Source organism: Leucoraja erinacea, unplaced genomic scaffold (genome assembly GCF_028641065.1).
Source record: "Leucoraja erinacea ecotype New England unplaced genomic scaffold, Leri_hhj_1 Leri_629S, whole genome shotgun sequence".
NCBI lineage: Eukaryota > Metazoa > Chordata > Chondrichthyes > Rajiformes > Rajidae > Leucoraja > Leucoraja erinaceus.
Window position 1 is genome coordinate 26,807 of NW_026576541.1, and position 22,280 is coordinate 49,086.

The 22,280-nt window shown below is 46.5% G+C and overlaps 1 protein-coding gene across 1 annotated transcript; it reads left to right on the forward strand.

Annotated features, from left to right (window-relative positions):
• Positions 1 to 20,300: 20,300 nt before the first annotated feature.
• LOC129694333 (protein FAM187B-like) lies at positions 20,301 to 21,952 on the forward strand. The gene has a single exon (XM_055631036.1). It carries the CDS (start codon positions 20,431 to 20,433, stop codon positions 21,655 to 21,657), a length of 1,227 nt encoding a protein of 408 aa, XP_055487011.1. The 5' UTR covers positions 20,301 to 20,430; the 3' UTR covers positions 21,658 to 21,952.
• The last annotated feature ends 328 nt before the right edge of the window (positions 21,953 to 22,280 follow it).

Consider the following 22,280-nt stretch of genomic DNA (forward strand, 5'->3'; position numbering starts at 1 on the left):
TCCGCCTCATCCTTCTAAACTCCAGTGAATACAAGTCTAGTCTTTTCAATCCTTCCTCATATGACAGTCCCACCATCCCAGGGATCAATCTCGTGAACCTACGCTGCACTGCTTCAATCACAAGGAATTAGGAGACCAAATTAGGAACTTTACACAATACTCCAGATGTGGTCTCACCAGAGCCCTATACAACTGCAGAAGAACCTCTTTACTCCTGTACTGAAATCCTCTTGTTATGAAGGCCAACATTCCATTAGCTTTCTTCACTGCCTCCTGTACCTGCGCACCAACATTCAGTGACCGGTGTACAAGGACACCCAGGTCTCTCTGTACACCCCCCCCCCCCCCTTACCTAACCTAACCTAACCCCATTGAGATAATAATCTGCCCCCTTGTTTTTGACGCCAAAGTGGATAACCTCGCATTTATCTATATTATACTGCATCTGCCACACATCTGCCCACTCACTGAACCTGTCCAGGTCACCCTGCAACCTCCTAACATCCTCTTCACCGTTCACACTGCCACCCAGCTTTGTGTCATCCGCAAACTTGATAGTGTTGCTCCTAATTCCCCCTTCCAACTCATTAATATATATGGTAAACAGTTGCAGCCCCAACACTGAGCCTTGCGGCACTCCACTCGCCACTGCCTGCCATTCTGAAAAGGACCCGTTCACTCCTACTCTTTACTTCCGGTCTGCCAAACAATTTTCTATCCATGTCAACACCCTATCATGCTCTAATTTTAGTCACCAGTCTCCCTTGCGGGACCTTATCAAAGGTTTTCTGAAAGTCTAGATACACTACATCCACTGGCATCCCTTCATCCATTTTACTTGTCACATCCTCAAAAAAATCTAGAAGATTAGTCAAGCATGATTTCCCTTTCATAAACCCATGTTGACTTGGACTAATCCTTTTACTGCTATCCAAATGCCCCATTATTACCTCTTTAATAATTGACTCCAGCATCTTTCCTACCACCGAAGATAGGCTAACTGGTCTTTAATTCCCCGTTTTCTCTCTCGCTCCTTTCTTGAAAAGTGGGATAACATTAGCTATCCTCCAATCCACAGGAACTGATCCTGAATCTATTGAACATTGGAAAATGATCACCAATGCAATCACTATTTCCAGAGCCACCTCCCTGAGAACCCTGGGATGCAGACCATCAGGTCCAGGGGATTTATCATCCTTCAGTCCCATTAGCCTACCCAATACTATTTCTCACCTAATGAAATTTTATTTCAGTTCCTCTACCCCCTTAGATCCTGTTGATCCAGTTGATACAAACCACAAACAACAATGGGCCCAGCACTGATCTCAGAGGCGCACCACTAGTCATTGACGTTCAGTCTAGAAAATCAATCTTCTACCGCCTTCCTTCCTTGAAGCCACTTCCTTCCATGAAGTTAATTCTGCATCCAATTTGCGAGTCCTCCCTATAGGCTGTGGGCCGAGCATCAAAAATGTGTCTATGAATCAGTTTTCGTGACCCTAGTCACAGAACTACATGACATTTTCCACAGATTTAGATGAAATATAATTGAGAGGGAAGTCATAACTCGTCATTGCCGAAGGTTGTACATTAATGAATTAAACGAATTAGAAAATGAGATCGGGAAATTAAGCGCCACCTAGTGGCCAATACCCATATTACACGATGGGCAACCTATTTCCGTTTTGCAGTCCATTTAAACTATGTATTATTATACCTATATATATATTTATATATGGCATGGGAAACCATCCCCTGTGGAGGGTCAGGCAGAGGCTACAAAAAAACATCTCATAGTCATTAAGTCTGCATGGACTTCAATTCATGACATTTCAACCTCTTCTTAATCTTAATGAGAGTAACACTGTTACTACCATAGATACATTAGTTCAAGTTCAAGTTCACATACACCAATTCATTTCTACATAAACATCAGCCATTTCTTACCATTTCTCACTCTAATGGCAGCCTATAAATTGCAATGAATATTCCTCCGTTTTTCTCCCGTGGTCGGGGCCTGGAAACGGCTGCTATGGACGGCACTATGTACAGCCCGACCCCCCCCCCCCCCCGCGGAGATGATCTGCTGCTCCGCGTTCGCGAATCGGCCTCATTTTAATTGAGACCGCGGCCTCACTATGTTAAATACATAGGCCCCGCGATCGGAGCACTTTTTCCCGGTAAGTTATCGCAGGCAGCTCCGAGATTAGATGGTTAAGACTTATTACTCTACAACAAGCTGGCATTAATGATAATGTTTAATTTACCTTGTTATTGATACGTATAGTTTAGGCCCTCAACTTCATGAATGAATGAATAAGTGAATGAGTGAATGAATGAATGAATGGATGAATAAGAGAATTAATGAGTGAATGAATAGTGAATGAATGAGTGAATGAATTGAATGAGTGAATGAGTGAATGCATGAGTGATGAGTGAATGAATGAGTGAGTGAGTGAATGAGTGAATGTACAGCCCCCAAATCTCATTTTTTCACATTATAAAGGGTGCAATTAAATTAATTAAAGTCCATACAGATTAATTTTCATAAATTCAGACTTTAGATCTTATCTTTCCGTTTGAGTTGATTCACAAAGTTTCACACTCTTCAGACTTCTTAATGCTTTTCTCACTAAATTCAATTACCCTGCTGCAAGTTTCCACGACATGTATTCCACAGAACAGTAAAGAACCTTCATTTCAAAGTAAAACAGGCATCAGTGAAGTCCTCTCAGCCATGTTGTGTGCTCCCTGCCTAGCTAGCCTGAAACAAAGTGATTGGCCAAGTGGCATACAACTCAATGTTAAACGTGCTTCGATTGGACTAAAAATTCCCGAAATGTTTTCGTTTTTTCTCTAATTTAATAAAAATGTGCAAGTTTTGTTCTTGACGAGTTTCAGGGGTGATTTATATAATATTTTTACACAATATGTGAAAATTACATGTAGTTCTATGACTTGGGTCACGAAACACTGGAATAAAGCTCCTCGGCCCACAGCCCACTAGTTCTGTAGAAGTCCCAAAAGCTGTTGAAGGTATATTAAACCCAGCTCCATGTGGAGTTCAGAAGACGCCAGCTAGTACTTGCTATTTAACATACCTTCTATCATTACTATTTATACCTCCAATACACACAGACTTGCTGCTAACACATTAATTGTCGTTACCTTTGAACTCCATTACATGCAGAGTTCAGAGGACGCCAGCTAGTATGAATTGTCAACATAATCATTGTCCTTACCTACGGCACATGCGGCACTCAGAAGCCAGCAGCAAGTAACACATTCAGTGTCATTATATTTGTATCTTGTTTCACGCAGAACCGAGAAGATGCAATCTAGTGTCAGGTATTAACATATTAAGTATGCTTACATACTGTCAGAAGAAGGGCCTCGTCCCAAAATGTCGCCCATTCCTTCTCTCCATAGTTGCTGCCTCACCCGCTGATTTACTCCAGCATTTTGTGTCTACCTTCGATTTTACCAGCATCTGCAGTTCTTTCTTACACATGCTTACATTTGTACAACGTTGCAAAGGCAACCAAGAAGTCGCGACTTTTGTATAATATAAGAGAAAAGTATCGATCCTGTAATTAACACATCAATCTATCTCACCTTTGTATTATAGTTGTCATCTTTTTGATGTATAAATGTCCTGCTGTACAGACTTAACAATATACAATAAGTGGCGGAGTAGGTCTTTCGGCCCTTCGAGCCAGCACCGCCATTCACTGTGATCATGGCGGATCATCCACAATCAGTACCCCGTTCCTGCTTTCCCCCATATCTCTTGACTCCGCTATCTAACTCTCTCTTGAAAGCATCCAGATAATTGGCCTCCACTGTCGTCTGAGGCAGAGAATTCCACGATTCACAACTCTCTAGGTGAAAACGTTTTTCCTCATCTCCGTTCTAAATGGCCTACCCCTTATTCTCAAACTGTGGCCCCTGGTTCTTGACTCCCCCAACATTGGGAACATGTTTCCTGCAACCTTGATGTTAGAATCAAATACAAATACAAAATACAAATTGCCTTTATTGTCATTCAAACAAATAGAGGTTTGAACAAAATTTCGCTCCCTGCAGTCAATGGACAATAGACAATAAGTGCAGGAGTTGGCCATTCGCCCGTCGAGCCAGCACCGCCATTCAATGTGATCATAGTTGATCATCCCCAATCAGTACCCCGTTCCCACCTTCTCCCCATATCCACTGACTCCGCCAGTTTTAAGAGCCCTATTCCGCTCTCTCGAAAGTATCCACAGAACTTGCCTCCACTGCCCTCTGAGGCAGAGAATTCCACCGACTCACCACTCTCTGTGAGAAAAAGTGTTTCCTCGCCTCCGTTCTAAATGGCTTACTCCTTATTCTTAAACTGTGGTTCCTGGTTCTGGACTCCTCCAACATCGGGAACATGTTTCCTGCCTCTAGCATGTCCAAACCCTTAACAATCTTATATGTTTCAATGAGATCTCCTCTCATCCTTCTAAACACCAGAGTGTCCAAGCCCAGCTGCTCCATTCTCTCAGCATATGACAGTCCCGCCATCCCGGGAATTAACCTTGTAAACCTACACTACACTCCCTCAATAGCAAGATTGTCCTTCCTCAAATTAAGGGAACAAACCTGCACACAATACTCCAGGCGTGGTCTCACTAGGGTTCTGTACAACTGCATTGCTTCTATGTTCAATTCCTCTTGTTATAAAGGCCAACATGCCATTCGGTTGTACTTCCCCTTTTCCCAATTTGACGCCATTTAGATAGTAATCTGCCTTCCTGTTTTTGCTACCAAAGTGGATAACCTCACATTTATCCGCATTAAACTTCATCTGCCATGCATCTGCCCACTCCCCCAACCTGTCCAAGTCACGCTGCATTCTCATAGCATCCTCCTCACAGTTCACACTGCCACCCAGTTTTGTGTCATCTGCACATTTGCTAATGTTACTTTGAATCCCTTCATCCAAATCATTGATGTATATTGTAAATAGCTGCAGTCCCAGCAGCGAGCCTTGCGGTACCCCACTAGTCACTGCCTGCCATTCTGAAAGGGACCCGTTAATTTATACTCTTTGTTTCCTGTCTGCCAACCACTTCTCTATCCATGTCAGCACTCTACCCCCAATACCATGTGCCCTAATTTTGCCCACTAATCTCCTATGTGGGACCTTATCAAATGCTTTCTGAAAGTCCAGGTACACTACATCCACTCCCTTGTTCATTTTCCTAGTTACATCTTCAAAGAATTCCAGAAGATTAGTCAAGCATGATTTCCCCTTCGTAAATCCATGCTGACTCGGACCGATCCTGTTACTGCTATCCAAATGTTCGGCTATTTCATCTTTTATAATTGACTCCAGCATCTTCCCCACCACCAATGTCAGGCTAACTGGTCTATAATTCCCTGTTTTCTCTCTCCCGCATTTCTTAAAAAGTGGGATAACATTAGCTACCCTCCAATCTACAGGAACTGATCCTAAGTCTATAGAACATTGGAAAATTATCACGAATGCATCCACGATTTCTAGAGCCACTTCCTTAAGTACCCTGGGATGCAGACCATTAGGCCCTGGGGACTTATCAGCCTTCATTCCCATCAGTCTATCCAACACAATTTCCTGCCTAATGTGGATTTCCTTCAGTTCCTCCGTCACCCCAGATCCTCTGGCAACTACTATATCAGGAAGATTGTTTGTGTCCTCCTTATTGAAGACGGATCCAAAGTACCTGTTCAACTGATCTGCCATTTCCTTGTTCCCCGTCATAAATTCACCTTTTTCGGTCTTCAAAGGTCCAACATTGATCTTCAATAATTTTTTCCTCTTCACATACCTAAAGAAGCTTTTACTATCCTGCTTTATATTCTTGGCTAGCTCACCTTCGTACCTCATCTTTTCTCCCCGTATTGTCTTTTCGGTTATCTTCTGTTGTTCTTTAAACATTACCCAATCTTCTTGCTTCTCGCTCATCTTTGCTTCGTTGTACTTCTTCACTTTAATTTTTATACTGTCCCTGACGTCCCTTGTCAGCCATGGTCATCCTTTTCTCCCCTTGGAATCTTTCTTCCACCTGGGAATGAACTGATCCTGCGCCTTCTGTATTATTCCCCGAAGGACCTGCCATTTTTGTTCCACTGTCATCCCTGCTAGTGTATCTACAGCAATGAAGATACCCAGTTTGTAAGCCACAAATTAAAAAAAAATTGTTGATAAATGCTTTTTCCATCATTCCCACTTCAGAATTAACGTTAAAATTTCAACTGAAATATCTTGTGACCAAATTTGTGATGTATATGACGGACTGTAGAAGTAAAACCTGGATAACATAGAAACATAGAAAATAGGAGCAGGAGTAGGCCATTCGGCCCTTCGAGCCTGTACCGCCATTCAATATGATCATGGCTGATCATCCAACTCAGTATCCCGTACCTGCCTTCTCTCCATCGCCCGATCCCTTTAGCCAAAAGGGCCACATCTAACTCCCTCTCAAACATAGCCAATGAACTGGCCTCAACTACTTTCTATGGCAGAGAATTCCACAAATTCACCACTCTCTGTGTGAATTTTTTTTTCTCATCTCGGTCCCAAAAGACTTATCCTTAAACTGTGACCCCTTGTTCTGGACTCTGAACATCGGGAACAATCTTCCTGCATCTAGCCTGTCCAACCCCTTAAGAGTTTCTATAAGATCCCCCCTCAATCTTTTTAAATTCCAGCGAGTACAAGCCGAGTTTATCCAGTCTTTCTTCATATGAAAGTCCTGCCATCCCAGGAATCAGTCTGGTGAACCTTCTCTGTACTCCCTCTATGGCAAGAATGTATATCCTCAGATTAGGAGACCAAAACTGTACGCAATACTCCATGTGTGGTCTCACCACGGCCCTGTATAGTTGTGAATGTTGCTCATTAAATAACTCCAGTACTGATACTCCATATTAAGAGCATTGATTTGCCGTTAAAATGAATTCTGTAATAACGTGTCAACGGTAGTAGTGACAATCGAACACTGCGGTTTTAATGTTTCACATGTTTACAATTTAATTAATGCATCTTTATGGATTAATGATAGAAAAAATCATTCCTATAGCCATCGGGGACTCTACCTTTAATTAATGCTTTAAAGATGGTTGCATGTAGTTAAAACAAGCTTTTGCAGTGATCCGGCAGAATGGATCACAAATCGGCCTTGCAGTAGCTGAGAGAACAAAGATAAGAACTGTTCTCATCCTTATGACATTCCATGATAATGTTATCATCCTGGATATGTGTTTCCAAACTTGTGTTGCTTTGACAGGTGCTCTCCTCCCTATAAACTCCCTGCCTCCCTAACCTTCATTCATGTAATGGAAAATTACTAACCATGTGCTTATGGCTGTTGTATTAGTATAAAGATGTGTGAATTCTCTGTATTGCCAGTCAGAAATAGCGCCGACATTTGGTGTGGACGCTCTGTGCACATGGTTGCTCGGGTCTATCACCATGGTGAAGTAAAGCTATTGCAGAGATTTTCTGACTCTTCGATTTATTTGAGCATAAACATTCAGGTTATATCTTTAATACTGTTGCTGGTGTAGTTGCGAAAAATATTTCTAACAATTAAAACAAATAATAACATTGGGAATTAAAACATATTTGATTGCATTCCGTTATCAATCATAGCCAATGTTCGCTCTGACGAGACATTTCCAGCACTATAGGGTCGGGGGGGGGGGGGGGGGGGGGGGAGTCAGTGCAGGATGGATAGATGGCGGTGGGTGGGGGGGGGGGGGGGGGGGGGGGTGAGGAATGGATGGATTGAGGCAGGGGGGGGGGGGGGGGGGGGGGGGGGGGGGGGGGGGGGGGGGGGGGGGGGGGGGGGGAGAGAGAGAGAGAGAGAGAGGAGGAGAGGGGGGGGGGGGGGGGGGGGGGGGAGGAAGGTCAGGGGGGGGGAGGGGGGAGGGAGATCACTCAGGGCAGAGGGAGAGGCGAGGAGAGAGTCCTGACGTTTGATCTCCCTCTCAGCCCCTCTCAGCTTGCAGGCAGAGTTCAGCTGGGTTTAGCGCTGCTTCTCTGCGCTGGCTGTGGGTCTGAGGGCGCCGCGCCCCGTTTGACTCCCGACGTCTTTGGCCACCCCCGGGCGTGGGGGGGAGGCTCTCGGGTGGGCACGGGGATGGTCCAGTGGCGATTCTGCAGCGATTGCAGCACCGAAGACCGGGATCGATCCTGGCTGTGGTGCAGGGCTGCCGAGAGTGTTTTGGCTCGTCTCCTTCCTCCAATCACCACACTCTATCCTCAGCCTCCCCCACTCCCGCCTCTGACCGACACCTCCCTCCTACAAGGGTTTGCTTTGAAAGCGCCGTTGGCGGAGTGGCAGCAGCGGCCGCTAACAGCAAAGATCCTATAGCGTTATCAGGCCGGGCGTGGTGTGGGAGGAGGAGGAGATGGAGCCGCCGCAGCTGCTGTGCGGGACCCGTCATTCGCTCCGACCCTCCGTCACGCCACACTTAGCATCTTTCTCACGGTATATTTTCGGTATAAACCAAATTGCCAAGCCGGGTAAAATGACTCGCCGTTTAGTTTGGCCAGCGGCACTTTGAGTGGTCAGTGGCACCCGGGCAACCGCTAATTTCGAGCCCTGATTAGGGTATTTTTACCCTTACAATTCCTTAGTTCTATCCATACTGACTCCACATCTCCTGTTTCAATGTCACCCCTTGCAAGGGACTGAATTTCATTCCTCACCAACAGAGCAACCCTACTCCCTCTGTCCACCTGTCTGTCTTTTCGATAGGTATACCATTGAATATTCAGTTCCCAGCCCTGGCCCTCTTGCAGCCATGTCTCAGTAATTCCCATAACATCATAGTTGCCAGTTTCTAACTGAGCCTCAAGCACGTCCACTTTATTCCTTATACTTCGCGTATTCATAGAAACATAGAAGCATGGTGCAGGAGGAGGCCATTTGGCCCTTCGTGCCAGCACTGCCATTCATTGTGATCATGGCAGATTGTCCTCTATCAATAACCTTTAATATAATAATAATAATAATAATAATAATCTTATTTATACAGCACATTTTTAGTCAACTTGCATTGACCCCAAAGTGCTTCACATAATTACATTACATTTACACATAGGCAAAGGTGGGTGAAGTGTCTTGCCCCAAGGACACAACGACAGTATGCACTCCAAGCGGGATTCGAACCGGCTACCTTCCGGTCGCCAGCCGAACACTTAGCCATTGTGCCATCTGTCGTCTTTGCCTGCCTTCTCCCCATATCCCTTGATTCCACTAGCCGCTAGAGCTCTTGACTCCACTAGCCCCTAGAGCGTGGGAAAGTTTAAATGCCGGGGCTCCCGCAGCTGCGGGTGATCTCAAAATTGCCAGCGCTTTCAGGTGCCCAAGCAGCTTGGCTGAAACGGCACCGATTACTGCCGTTTCCCTGATCCAGGTGAGTTGATAGAAGTTGTAGGTGAACCTTTTCTGTTCTGGTGCTCCGCAAAAGTCGCCGCAGACAGGCGCCATCTTGATAATTAGCTTTAGCTCCATTAGCTTTCTTCACTTCCTGCTGTACCTGCACGCCAACTTTCAGTGACCGGTGTACAAGGACACCTAGGTCTCGCTGCACCTCTCCCTTACCGAACCTAACCCCATTGAGGTAATAATCTGCCCCCTTGTTTTTGCCGCCAAAGTGGATAACCTCACATTTATCTATACTGTACTATACTGCATCTGCCACGCATCTGCCCTCTAACGCAACCTGTCCAGGTCACCCTGCAACCTCCCAACATCTTTTTCACAGTTCACACTGCCACCCAGCTTTGTGTCATCCGTAAACTTGCTAATGTTGGGCCTAATTCCCTCTACCAAATCATTAATATATATGGTAAACAGTTGCGGCCCCAACACCGAGCCTTGCGGCACTCCACTCGCCACTGCCTGCCATTCTGAAAAGGACCCGTTCACTCCTACTCTTTGCTTCCGGTATGCCAACCAATTTTTTATCCATGTCAACACCCTTCCCCCAATACCATGTGCTCTAATTTTAGTCACCAGTCTCCCGTGCGGGACCTTATCAAAGGCTTTCCGAAAGTCTAGATACACTACATCCACTGGCACCCTTTCATCCATTTTACTTGTCACATCCTCAAAAAATTCCAGAAGATTAGTCAAGCATGATTTCCCTTTCATTAATCCATGTTGACTTGGACTAATCCTTTTACTGCTATCCAAATGCCCCATTATTACCTGTTTAATAATTGACTCCAGCATCTTTCCCACCACCGGTCAGGCTAACTGGTCTGTAATTCCCCGTTTTCTCTCTCGCTCCTTTCTTGAAAAGTCGGATAACATTAGCTATCCTCCAATCCACAGGAACTGATCATGAATCTATTGAACATTGGAAAATGATCACCAATTCGTCCACTATTTCTAGAGCCACCTCCCTGAGGACCCTGGGATGCAGACCATCAGGTCCAGGGGATTTATCATCCTTCAGTCCCATTAGCCCACCCAATACTATTTCTCGCCGAATGAAAATTTCTTTCAGTTCCTCTACCCCCTTAGAACCTCTGTCCTCCAGTACATCTGGGAGATTGTTTGTGTCTTCCTTAGTGAAGACAGATCCGAAGTACCTATTCAACTCTTCTGCCATTTCCTTATTGCCCATAATAATTTCACCCGTGTCTGCCTTCAAGGGACCCACATTTGACTTTGCTACTCTTTTTCCCTTAACATATCTAAAGAAGCTTTTACTGTCCTTTCTGTTCCTGGCCAGCTTCCCTTTGTACTTCATCTTTTCAGCCCGTATTGCCCGTTTTGTTTCCTTCTGTTGTCCTAAGAAAGTTTCCCAATCCTCTGGCTTCCGGCTACTCTTTGCTGTGTTATACATCTTATCTTTTAGTTTTATTCTATCCCTAACTTCTCTTGTCAGCCACGGTTGCCTCCTACTCCCCTTAGAATCTTTCTTCCTTTTTGGAATGATATGATCCTGCGTCTTCCGGATTATGCCCAGAAATTCCTGCCATTGCTGTTCCACCGTCATTCCTGCTGGGATCCCTTTCCAGTCTACCTTGGCCAGCTCCCCTCTCATGCCTTCATAGTCCCCTTTGTTCAACTGCAACACTGACATTTCCGATTTAACGTTCTCCTTCTCAAATTGCAAGTTAAAACTAATCATATTATGATTACTACCTCCAAGCGGTTCCTTTACCTCGAGTTCTCTTATCATATCTGGTTCATTGGACAACACTAAATCCAGAATTGCCTTTTCTCTGGTCGGCTCCATTACAAGCTGCTCTAAGAATCCATCTCGGAGGCATTCTACAAACTCTCTTTCTTGGGGTCCTGAACCAACCTGATTTTCCCAGTCTACTTGCATATTGAAATCCCCCATCACCACAGTGGTGAAAAAGTTACTTATCTTAACTACTAAACCAGGTTCGCTTCTTAATAAACAGACACCACACAAACTGTTTGGTAGACCAGTTCGAAACTTTATTTAACATCGGCCGATGGAAGGGAGCGAGAATTCCAGCTAAGTGACCAATGTAGACACTTAACTGTGCTCAGCCACCTTCTCTGAACAACAGAATTACATTGCCTTAAATAGGGTTTTTTTTGTCCCCTTAGCACATTCCACAGACATTAGTCATGGTCAGAGGTACAGGAAAAGATTTCCACAGAATGCATCACATCAAAGGCCTTTTGTTTACATGGTACAAGATATACTAAAAACATTGGCCATTTGCTTTAGGTCATTTTATCTCCAAAGAGATCACCCTAGCTCTTTTCGCTGCTTCCTCTCTGTCACTTGGTCCCTCATAAACATAGGCCATTTGTTTACAAAGATGTGACTAGCTATTTCTCTCTTCCTCTCTGTCACTTCCTCACTTGGGAGACAATGTTATAGGATTTATTATCTCACACACACCGCAACCTAAGGCAAGCCTAATTTGACACTAAATATAAGCTGTAAGCTAGCCCAGAAGCCAATTTAATATCTTCTTATATTTTTAACTAAAATTCGGCTTCATCAGTGGCAGTAGATGACACCAATTAGTGTCTTTTTGCCTTTACAATTCCTCAACTCAATCCACAGTGACTCTACCTCGACGGGCCCTATGTCTTCCCTCACAAGGGACTGAATTCCATCCCTCACCAGCAGAGCTACCCCCCCCCTTCCTTATATACAGCACTTTGACCTCCGTATTCACATCTGCCCTCGCACCGCTCGCAATTGACTCTGACCTTACTCTGTTGTCCTTTCTCGAGCTTTCCTTCCAATTAATTCAAGAATCTTTTGTAATTTCTCCTGTAGCCACTTCCCCTTCAACTCCATCTTTGTACTTCCAATTTGTAAATCCCTCCCCCCCACTATTTAGTTTAAACCCACACGTGTAACCCTAGCAAACCTGCCTGCCAGAATGTCAGTCCCCCTCCAGTTAAGGTGTAACCCGTCCCTTTTGTACAGGGCACTCCTACCTCAGAAGAGATCCCAGTGGTCTATAAATCTAAATCCTTGCTCCCTGCTCCAGCCCCTCAGCCACACATTTATGTCATTACTGTAAAATAAACATAACACACAATTAGCACAGTTTCACACAAACATCCATCACTGTGGATCTCCATACACCTCTGTAAATAGCCAAAGAATACAATCTGAGGTTCAAGATCATCTTTGATATGACTGGTTCACAAATAAACCAATCTACAACCTCCTCACTGTGATGGAAGTCAAAAGTCTTATCTCTTCCCTGTTCCTTGTTCTTTTCCCGCGTCGAGGCGATCATGGCTCTTGATGTTAAAGCCCCCGGCGGGCGTTGGTAAGTCCCGCCGACGATTAACCCGCACCGGGCGATGTAAGGCCCTGTGACCCCGCGATTCGGGGCGGACGAAGTTGCCGTTGCGGGAGCTCCCGAAAATCGGCCTCCCACCAGGGACCTGAAGCTCCCAATTTTACCGTCCACAGGGCCTGCAGCCGAAATCTCCAAAGCTCCGCAGTCGGGTCGCAGCCGCCGCCCCACCACAGCCTCCGAGTCAGCCAGCTCCGTGTTGGTAAGTGTCCGATGGTAGTGAGGAGGTTAGTCCGCAGACTCTGTAACTGGAGCCCTCAGGTCGATTCCGGTTGGAGGCCGCAAACTCCACGATGTTAAGCCCCAGCAAAACGGAGACACAACAAGGAAAAGGTCGCGTCTCCATTCAAGGAAGAGATTTAAAAGATTTAAAGTCCCCCCATGTACAAAACTAATTATAAACTGAAAACATACTCTAACAAGACAAAAAAAAGGAAAAAAAAGACAGGGACTGCACGTCACAGCTTTTGTTGTTATGATCATAGCCTTTAACTGAGACACTTCTCCATGTGCAAGTAAAATAAACTGTCTGCTGATGGTTAATCATAAGAGTTCTTGACTCTTATTAAGGGTTTGACTTTGTCAGTTTCCATGTGATCTGACCGTCCAGAGTAGCCTCCCAAGGCAAAACTAATGCAAACACTTGCAGAAGGCAATATCTCCAAGTTTGCGGATGACACTAAGCTGGGGGGCAATGTTAGCTGTGAGGAGGATGCTAGGAGACTGCAAGGTGACTTGGATAGGCTGGGTGAGTGGGCAAATGTTTGGCAGATGCAGTATAATGTGGATAAATGTGAGGTTATCCATTTTGGTGGCAAAAACAGGAAAGCAGACTATTATTTGCTGGCCGACTAGGAAAAGGGGAGATGCAGCGAGACCTGGGTGTCATGGTACACCAGTCATTGAAAGTAGGCATGCAGGTGCAGCAGGCAGTGAAGAAAGCAAATGGTATGTTAGCTTTCATAGCAAAAGGATTTGAGTATAGGAGCAGGGAGGTTCTACTGCAGTTGTACAGGGTCTTGGTGAGACCACACCTGGAGTATTGCGTACAGTTTTGGTCTTCAAATCTGAGGAAGGACATTATTGCCATAGAGGGAGTGCAGAGAAGGTTCACCAGACTGATTCCTGGGATGTCAGGACTGTCTTATGAAGAAAGACTGGATAGACTTGATTTATACTCTCTAGAATTTAGGAGATTGAGAGGGGATCTTATAGAAACTCTTAAGGGGTTGGACAGGCTAGATGCAGGATGATTGCTCCCGATGTTAGGGAAGTCCAGGACAAGGGGTCACAGCTTAAGGATAAGGGGGAAATCCTTTAAAACCGAGATGAGAATAACTTTTTTCACACAGAGAGTGGTGAATCTCTGGAACTGTCTGCCGCAGAGGGTAGTCGAGGCCAGTTCATTGGCTATATTTAAGAGGGAGTTAGATGTGGCCCTTGTGGCTAAGGGGATCAGAGGGTATGGAGAGAAGGCAGGTACGGGATACTGAGTTGGATGATCAGCCATGATCATATTGAATGGCGGTGCAGGCTCGAAGGGCCGAATGACCTACTCCTGCACCTAATTTCTATGTTTCTATGTTTCTAGAAGACATCTATGGTTTTACATTTTGGTTACCTTTTCAAATAACAATCAAATACGCAAGGCACAATCTCCCATGGCAACAACAACACTGACGTTCTACCCATCCACATTTATGTCCATGTCATATTTATATATATCACAAACTCGGAGAAAACCCACACATGTCACGGGGAGAACGGACAAACTCCGTACAGAGAAGCACCTGTAGTCAGGATCGAACCAGGGTCTCTAGTGCCGTGAGGCACCAGCTCTACCACTACGCCATTGTGCCACTCAATGAATTGCATGAACGTCACAGAATTAGGCCATTCGGCCCATCAAATCTACTCCTCCAGTCAATCATAGCTGATCTATCTCTCCCTTCTAACTTCTCCTGCCTTCTCCCCATAACCCCTGACACTCTTACTAATCAAGAATCCATCTATCCCCACCTTGACGGCCTCCACAGCCACCTGTTGCAAATAAATCCTCAGATTCAGCACCGTATAACTAAAGATATTCCTCCTCATCTCCTCCTTAAAGGAACGTCCTTTAATTCTGAGGCTGTGACCTCCAGTCCTAGAGTCTCCCACTAGTGGAAACATCCTCTCCACATCTACTCTATCCAAGACTTTCACTACATGATAAGTTTCAATAAGGTTCCCCTTATCCTTCTAAACTCCAGCGAGTACAAGCCCGGTGATGTCAAACGCTCATCATATGTTAACCAACTCATTCCTGGGATCATTCTTGTAAACCTCTTCTGGACTCTCTCCATTGCTAGCGCATCCTTCCTCAGATATGGTGCCCAAAATTGCTCACAATACTCCAAGTGCGGCCTGACCAGTGCTTTATAGTGCCTCAGCATTATATCCTTGTTTTTGAATTCTAGCCCACTTGAAACAATTGCTAGCATAGTGTTTGCCTTCCTTGGGTGCCAATTGCAAGATCATAGTCTGAAGATGGGTCTCGATCCGTAACGTCAGCTTCTCCAGAAATGCTGTTCGGACCCGCTGAGTTACAACAGCTTTTTGTGTCTCGCTTCAGTTTCAACCAGCATCTGCAGTTCCTTCCTCCACAATACTTTCTGTTTATTGGTTGGCAAAACATCAAACCAATTGTAAGAAAAAACACAAAGTGCTGGAAGAACACCGTGGGTCGGGCTGCATCTGTGGAGGGAATGGACAGATTCCGTCTCGAGCGAAGTGTTTCACCTCCCGTGAATCTGAGATCCTCCAGCACATTCCCAAGCCAGAATTTTCAACAAAATATCACACACAAGCGGCCAATATGTCCTTTGGCCAATTGGTGGAGAATTATGGAATAAAATATAAGTCCACAGCTGCAAAACATCTCAATTTCCAGCTTCTAACTGCGATAGATCTGTTCTGAAGTATTACACCTAGACTCGAATCTCACTGACTCTCCAAAATTAGATTGCTGTCTGCAAGTCAATCTCTATCAGATATTCTATCTGTAGTTTAGTTTAGTTTGGAGATACAGTGCTGCAACAGGCCCTTCGGCCCACAGGTTCCCCGTCGACCTGCGATCCCCACACATTAACACAATCCTACACATACTACATAGAAACATAGAAACATAGAAATTAGGTGCAGGAGTAGGCCATTCGCCCCTTCGAGCCTGCACCGCCATTCAATATGATCATGGCTGATCATCCAACTCAGTATCCGTACCTGCCTTCTCTCCATACCCCCTGATTCCCTTAGCCACAAGGGCCACATCTAACTCCCTCTTAAATATAGCCAATGAACTGGCCTCAACTACCCTCTGTGGCAGAGAGTTCCAGAGATTCACCACTCTCTGTGTGAAAAAAGTTCTTCTCATCTCGGTTTTAAAGGATTTCCCCCTTATCCTTAAGATGTGACCCCTTGTCCTGGACTTCCCTAACATCGGGAACAATCTTCCTGCATCTCGCCTGTCCAACCCCTTAAGAATTTTGTAAGTTTCTATAAGATTCCCTCTCAATCTCCTAAATTCTAGAGAGTATAAACCAAGTCTATCCAGTCTTTCTTCATAAGACAGTCCTGACATCCCAGGAATCAGTCTGGTGAACCGTCTCTGCACTCCCTCTATGGCAATAATGTCCTTCCTCAGATTTGGAGACCAAAACTGTACGCAATACTCCAGGTGTGGTCTCACCAAGACCCTGTACAACTGCAGTAGAACCTCCCTGCTCCTATACTCAAATCCTTTTGCAATGAAAGCTAACATACCATTCGCTACGGACAATTTACTATTATACCAAGCCAATTAACCTACAAACCTGTAAGTCTTTGGAGTGTGGGCGGAAACCGAAGATCCCAGAGAAAACTCAAGCAGGTCACGGGGAGAACGTACAAACTCCGTACAGACAGCATCCATAGTCAGGATCGAACCCGGGTCTGTGGTGTTTTAAGGCAGTGACTCTACCACTGCCCTATATATAATCCTGTGGAATCTGGGGTGTCCACTACTCTCTATATATTTTATACATGGGATAATCCCAGTTAATCCCAGATAATTCTATTGGCTCCATTTACACCTCACGCTGCCTTGGCAAGGCCAGCAGCATAGTCAAGAATGTTGCAACCCTGTCAGACCCTCTTCTCGCTTCTCCCATCAGGCCAAATGTACAGAAGTGTGAAAACGCACACCTCCTGATTCAGGGATGGTGTCTTCTCACCTGTTATCAGGCAACTGAACCCCCCTACCACAACTAGAGAACGGTGCTGAACTATTATCTACCTCATTATCTTTGAATGGACTTTACTTGCTTTCTATAGGGGGGTTGCACGTAAGGTCACTGGGTCATAGGGCTTGACGCACGGATCCGCTCAATCCATCTGGAGGACATCCGTAACTTCCGGTGTATGTTATTAATGCAAGAAACAACTACTTTCATACCTGTTAAACGCCAAAATGTTGAATTTTTGCGCTGAAAAACATTGTGGAAGTCGGGGTAAGCGTGAGAGACATGAACCCAACTTTAGAATTCCAAAAGTGAAGCGAAATGAAGGTAAAGAGAAGCGAAAGCTGAAGGGAGAACAGCAGCTTGGGCAAACATATCGGAATTGAAAATATTAGGAATTATGGCGTTTGCTCACTGCATTTCATCAACAGTAAGGCATTATTTGTGTTTTTTCTTGATTCCTTTGGTATCTTAAAAAGTCTCAGAAGTGATAAATCTGGCTGTAGATTTTTCTTCAGATGCGTTTTCATTTTGTATGTAAAAACCCACATGAGAACCATGGGCGATTTAAAAAATGTACAGCCAGATTTATCACTTCTGAAACTTTTTTGATGCCAAAGGAATCACAAGAAAAAACACAATTAATGCCTTAGTTGATGAAATGTAGTGAGCAAACGGCCAATGTTCGCTAAGCACTCTGTCTGTTGTCCCTTCAGCTCTCACTTCTATCTACCGTCATTTCTCCTCACTTTTGGAATTCTAAAGTAGGTTAAATGTCTCTCATGCTTATCCTGATTTCCATAATTATTTACAGTGCAAAAATTGACAATTTCAGCGGGTTTTAACGGGCCCGCTACGCTGGAGACCATGGTAAGTGCCAGGGCCGGATTTATGTATAAACTAGATGACCTTAAGCTTAGGGCCTCGAGATCTAGGGGGGCCTACTCACTTCGCTGCGTCATCAGACCTGTCGAACCTCGCCGACCATCTGCCCCCCTCCCTGTCTACCCCTTTCTTTCCCCTCCACCCCTCTACTCTCTCTCCCCCATCCATCTACCCGAGCCGAGAGTAGATTACTCTGGCACAGGGCCCCCTTACTCGCGGGACCGAATTGGGAGCAATCGGCTTAAGGCTGGCCCTGGCCGCACCTTTGTCCCCCTCCGCCCCCACCTTAATGAGTTCAGCACCCGCCGCGATTTGGAGTTCTTCCTTCGCCTCCGCCTCACACCGTTCTTCCATGAGAAGGAGTCCTCGCCCCCATTGATGATCCCTTTTCCCGTCTCCAATGGACCCCCTCCTCTTGGACCCCCCATCATGGCCATTGGTACAATGATATTTGTGGGTCACCATCCGACGTCGCAGTGGAAGAACATTCTCAGCGGCTTGGACTTCCGAATCAGCCACTTCCTCCCGGAGATCGCGGCTCCCGATGTCCACAGGCTGAGCTGGGTGGAGATTCACGCTGGCGGCCCTCGGCAAAGGGATCCCAGGGCTCCGCGATGTTGAAATCTCGCGGCCTGAGGACGGGAGCTCCGCAAACCACAACTCCATGATGTTGAAGCAGCAGGCCAAACAATCCAGAGCTTCAAACGGCGATCCAGGTAAAGCATCCGCGGTGAATCCAATATGTATTTTAAAACCAAGTGGTTAATGACAACATACAGTAGGATCTAAAAGTGTCACACTGTAACTGTCGGGTAGTCATGGTCCTCTAGTCGTGGGGGTGGGGGATTGGGAGGGGGGGGGGGCTCACAAGTGAAATAGCTTAGGGCCTCTTTTCATCTAAATCCGGCCCTGGTAAGTGCCTACCTGCAGTTCATCGCGTGTACTCCACTTGGAGTAGCATAGCAACAGTACGGGTCATGGGTCGTGAAACCTCCCTATACAGGGTTTATCTTGCACTAAACTCCATCACGTCATTCCCTTTATCGTGTATCTGTACACCGTGTGTGGCTCGATTGTAATCATGTATTGTCCTTCCACTGACTGGATAGCACGCAACAAAAAAAGCGTTTCACTGTATCTAGGTACACGTAACAATAAACCAAACGGGTCCTTTTCACAATGGCAGGCAGTGACTAGTGGGGTACCGCAAGGCTCAGTGCTGGGACCCCAGCTATTTACAATATATATTAATGATCTGGATGAAGGAATTGAAGGCAATATCTCCAAGTTTGCGGATGACACTAAGCTGGGGGGCAGTGTTAGCTGTGAGGAGGATGCTAGGAGACTGCAAGGTGACTTGGATAGGCTGGGTGAGTGGGCAAATGTTTGGCAGATGCAGTATAATGTGGATAAATGTGAGGTTATCCATTTTGGTGGCAAAAAAAACGGGAAAGCAGACTATTATCTAAATGGTGGCCGATTGGGAAAGGGGGAGATGCAGCGAGACCTGGGTGTCATGGTACACCAGTCATTGAAAGTAGGCATGCAGGTGCAGCAGGCAGTAAAGAAAGCGAATGGTATGTTAGCTTTCATTGCAAAAGGATTTGAGTATAGGAGCAGCAGGGAGGTTCTACTGCAGTTGTACAGGGTCTTGGTGAGACCACACCTGGAGTATTGCGTACAGTTTTGGTCTCCAAATCTGAGGAAGGACATTATTGCCATAGAGGGAGTGCAGAGAAGGTTCACCAGACTGATTCCTTGGATGTCAGGACTGTCTTATGAAGAAAGACTGGATAGTCTTGGTTTATACTCTCTAGAATTTAGGAGATTGAGAGGGGATCTTATAGAAACTTACAAAATTCTTAAGGGGTTGGACAGGCTAGATGCAGGAAGATTGTTCCCGATGTTAGGGAAGTCCAGGACAAGGGGTCACAGCTTAAGGATAAGGGGGAAATCCTTTAAAACCGAGATGAGAAGAACTTTTTTCACACAGAGAGTGGTGAATCTCTGGAACTCTCTGCCACAGAGGGTAGTTGAGGCCAGTTCATTGGCTATATTTAAGAGGGAGTTAGATGTGGCCCTTGTGGCTAAGGGAATCAGGGGGTATGGAGAGAAGGCAGGTACGGGATACTGAGTTGGATGATCAGCCATGATCATATTGAATGGCGGTGCAGGCTCGAAGGGCCGAATGGCCTACTCCTGCACCTAATTTCTATGTTTCTATGTAAACTCAACTCCAACTCATCTGGGCTGAGAAGTGCCGGGATTTTGGATGGAACAGCGAACATTTACAGTTTCTTTTTAGAATCAGACGAGGCAGCGTTCGGGCCCAGGACCCAACCGGATAGAATAGTGAACGGTCGCCCCATTGTTGGGACGTTCTCCACTTCACTCTGGTCTCCAGGAGAGGAGACGTAGAGGCGGGGGACGTGTCTCTCGATCAGGCGCCGTGGGATGGACGGCTGGTTGGTTTGGACCGCGTTGAGGAGGTCCCCCACTCTTCCAATCGCCCTGTTGCTGTTGACCGGCGCCCGGCTGGCGTGGGGTGGGACCTCGGTGGCTTGTTACCCCAACCGGCCGTGTCAAGTCCCCTTCCTCACCAAGAACCCGGCCACTTTGCTGTGCCCCAACGGACCGACCCACCCTGGCGGCGTGGCTTGGGTCTACTACAACATGACGGAGCCCGACACCAAGGCGATGGTCCTCGTTGGAACGGGAGAAGAAACCTTGAAGGTGGAGGCGCTCCTGGATCTCCGGGCCCGCTGCATGTTATCCTGGCCACATTTAGTCATCAGGTCCGCCACGGTTCGGGACGCGGGAGTCTACCTCTGCAAGTCAGGAAACAGGACCCTCGCTTATTACGAGGTGGACATGCAGGACGCGGAAAATGTCCACATCTCGGGCAAATCCATCGGCGTGTCCTCGCTCCCCAGTCGTTTCTTAGAAGTAGGAGGCCTCCACTTGGAGCTATTCACCGTGTGGAACGCTTGGGAGGATTGCGACCGGTGCGGGGTCCCGGCGGAGAGGAGGCGGGTGGGTTTTTGTTACGTCCGGGAAGTCCTGGGCGACCAGAAACCGGTGCCGTGCGGCCTCTGGGCTTTGGCTAAGCGGCTGCTGCTCCCAAGGCGGCCTCCCGAGCTGGGACTGGAACCGTGCATCGTTCCCTGCGTTACCTCGCCCCCATTCGCCGACCACTTTAGGAAACTCGAACTGCCCGGTCGGAAATTCGTCCCTTTGCAACATTCCGGGGTCCTCCTGATCGACACCTACTTGGTCAACGTCAACGGGAACGTTAGCTTCAAGTGCCCCGGCGCCTCCGTTTACACCCCGGTGTCGTGGCGGAGAAATTCCACCGACGTTTCGAGGGCGAATCTCTCCCGACGGCGGGGTAGTACTCACGCGTTGGATGATGTGACGGGCCGAAGCATCTACACCATAAAGGGCGTCCAGAGAGCCGACGAGGGGGTCTACAGGTGCTACGTCTCCGAGGAACTGGCCGGCTCTTTCCACCTGAAGGTGCTGGAGCCGAACGAGAGGAGGGCGGCAGCTGGGACCAGCGCCATGGGCTTGGTCTGGTACACCTTGGCTGCCCTCGCCTTGATATCTGTGCTAATGGTTTTCCTCACATTTCTGTACACCTACTGCGCCCAGGTGCGGCGCCACCAGGTCGTGCACTGGTAAACCCCAACCCCTTACAAATACACCCTCATATGCACCATTCAGCCCGTTCAGGTTATACTAGCCCTCAGAGCAATCTGCATTATTCTATTTCCAAACAGCTCCCCTCATGGCGTAATTTCATGCATCCATAAGTTTTAGCAGCAGAATTAGGCCATTCGGCCCATCAAATTCAATCATGGCTGATCTATCCATCTCAACCCAATTCTTGTGCCTTCTCCCTGTAACCCCTGACATCTGCACTAATCAACTAATGTATCCCCTCTTCATCCCAATACGACATACTGCCCACTACCCCCCCCCCCTCGCCGGTCCCATCTCACCTCTATCACCCCCCCTGGCTTTACATGTCACCCCTCTCGTTATCTGACAGCCGATTGTATCTTTCCCCATCTCTGACCTGTTCCCACCCAATAAGCTATGGCACAGATACGTTCTCTGCATTGCCTCCACCTAACAATGATCCCCCCTGACACTTGAATAGACTGTCACGTTCCCACCTCGTTATTCGATCTTTTGCAGCGGATAATAATCTCACCGACACCAACATGTCTTGTTTGGGGATGTAGCAGGAAATCGGAGCACCCGATGGAACCTCACACACTATTCCACGCACACACACACAC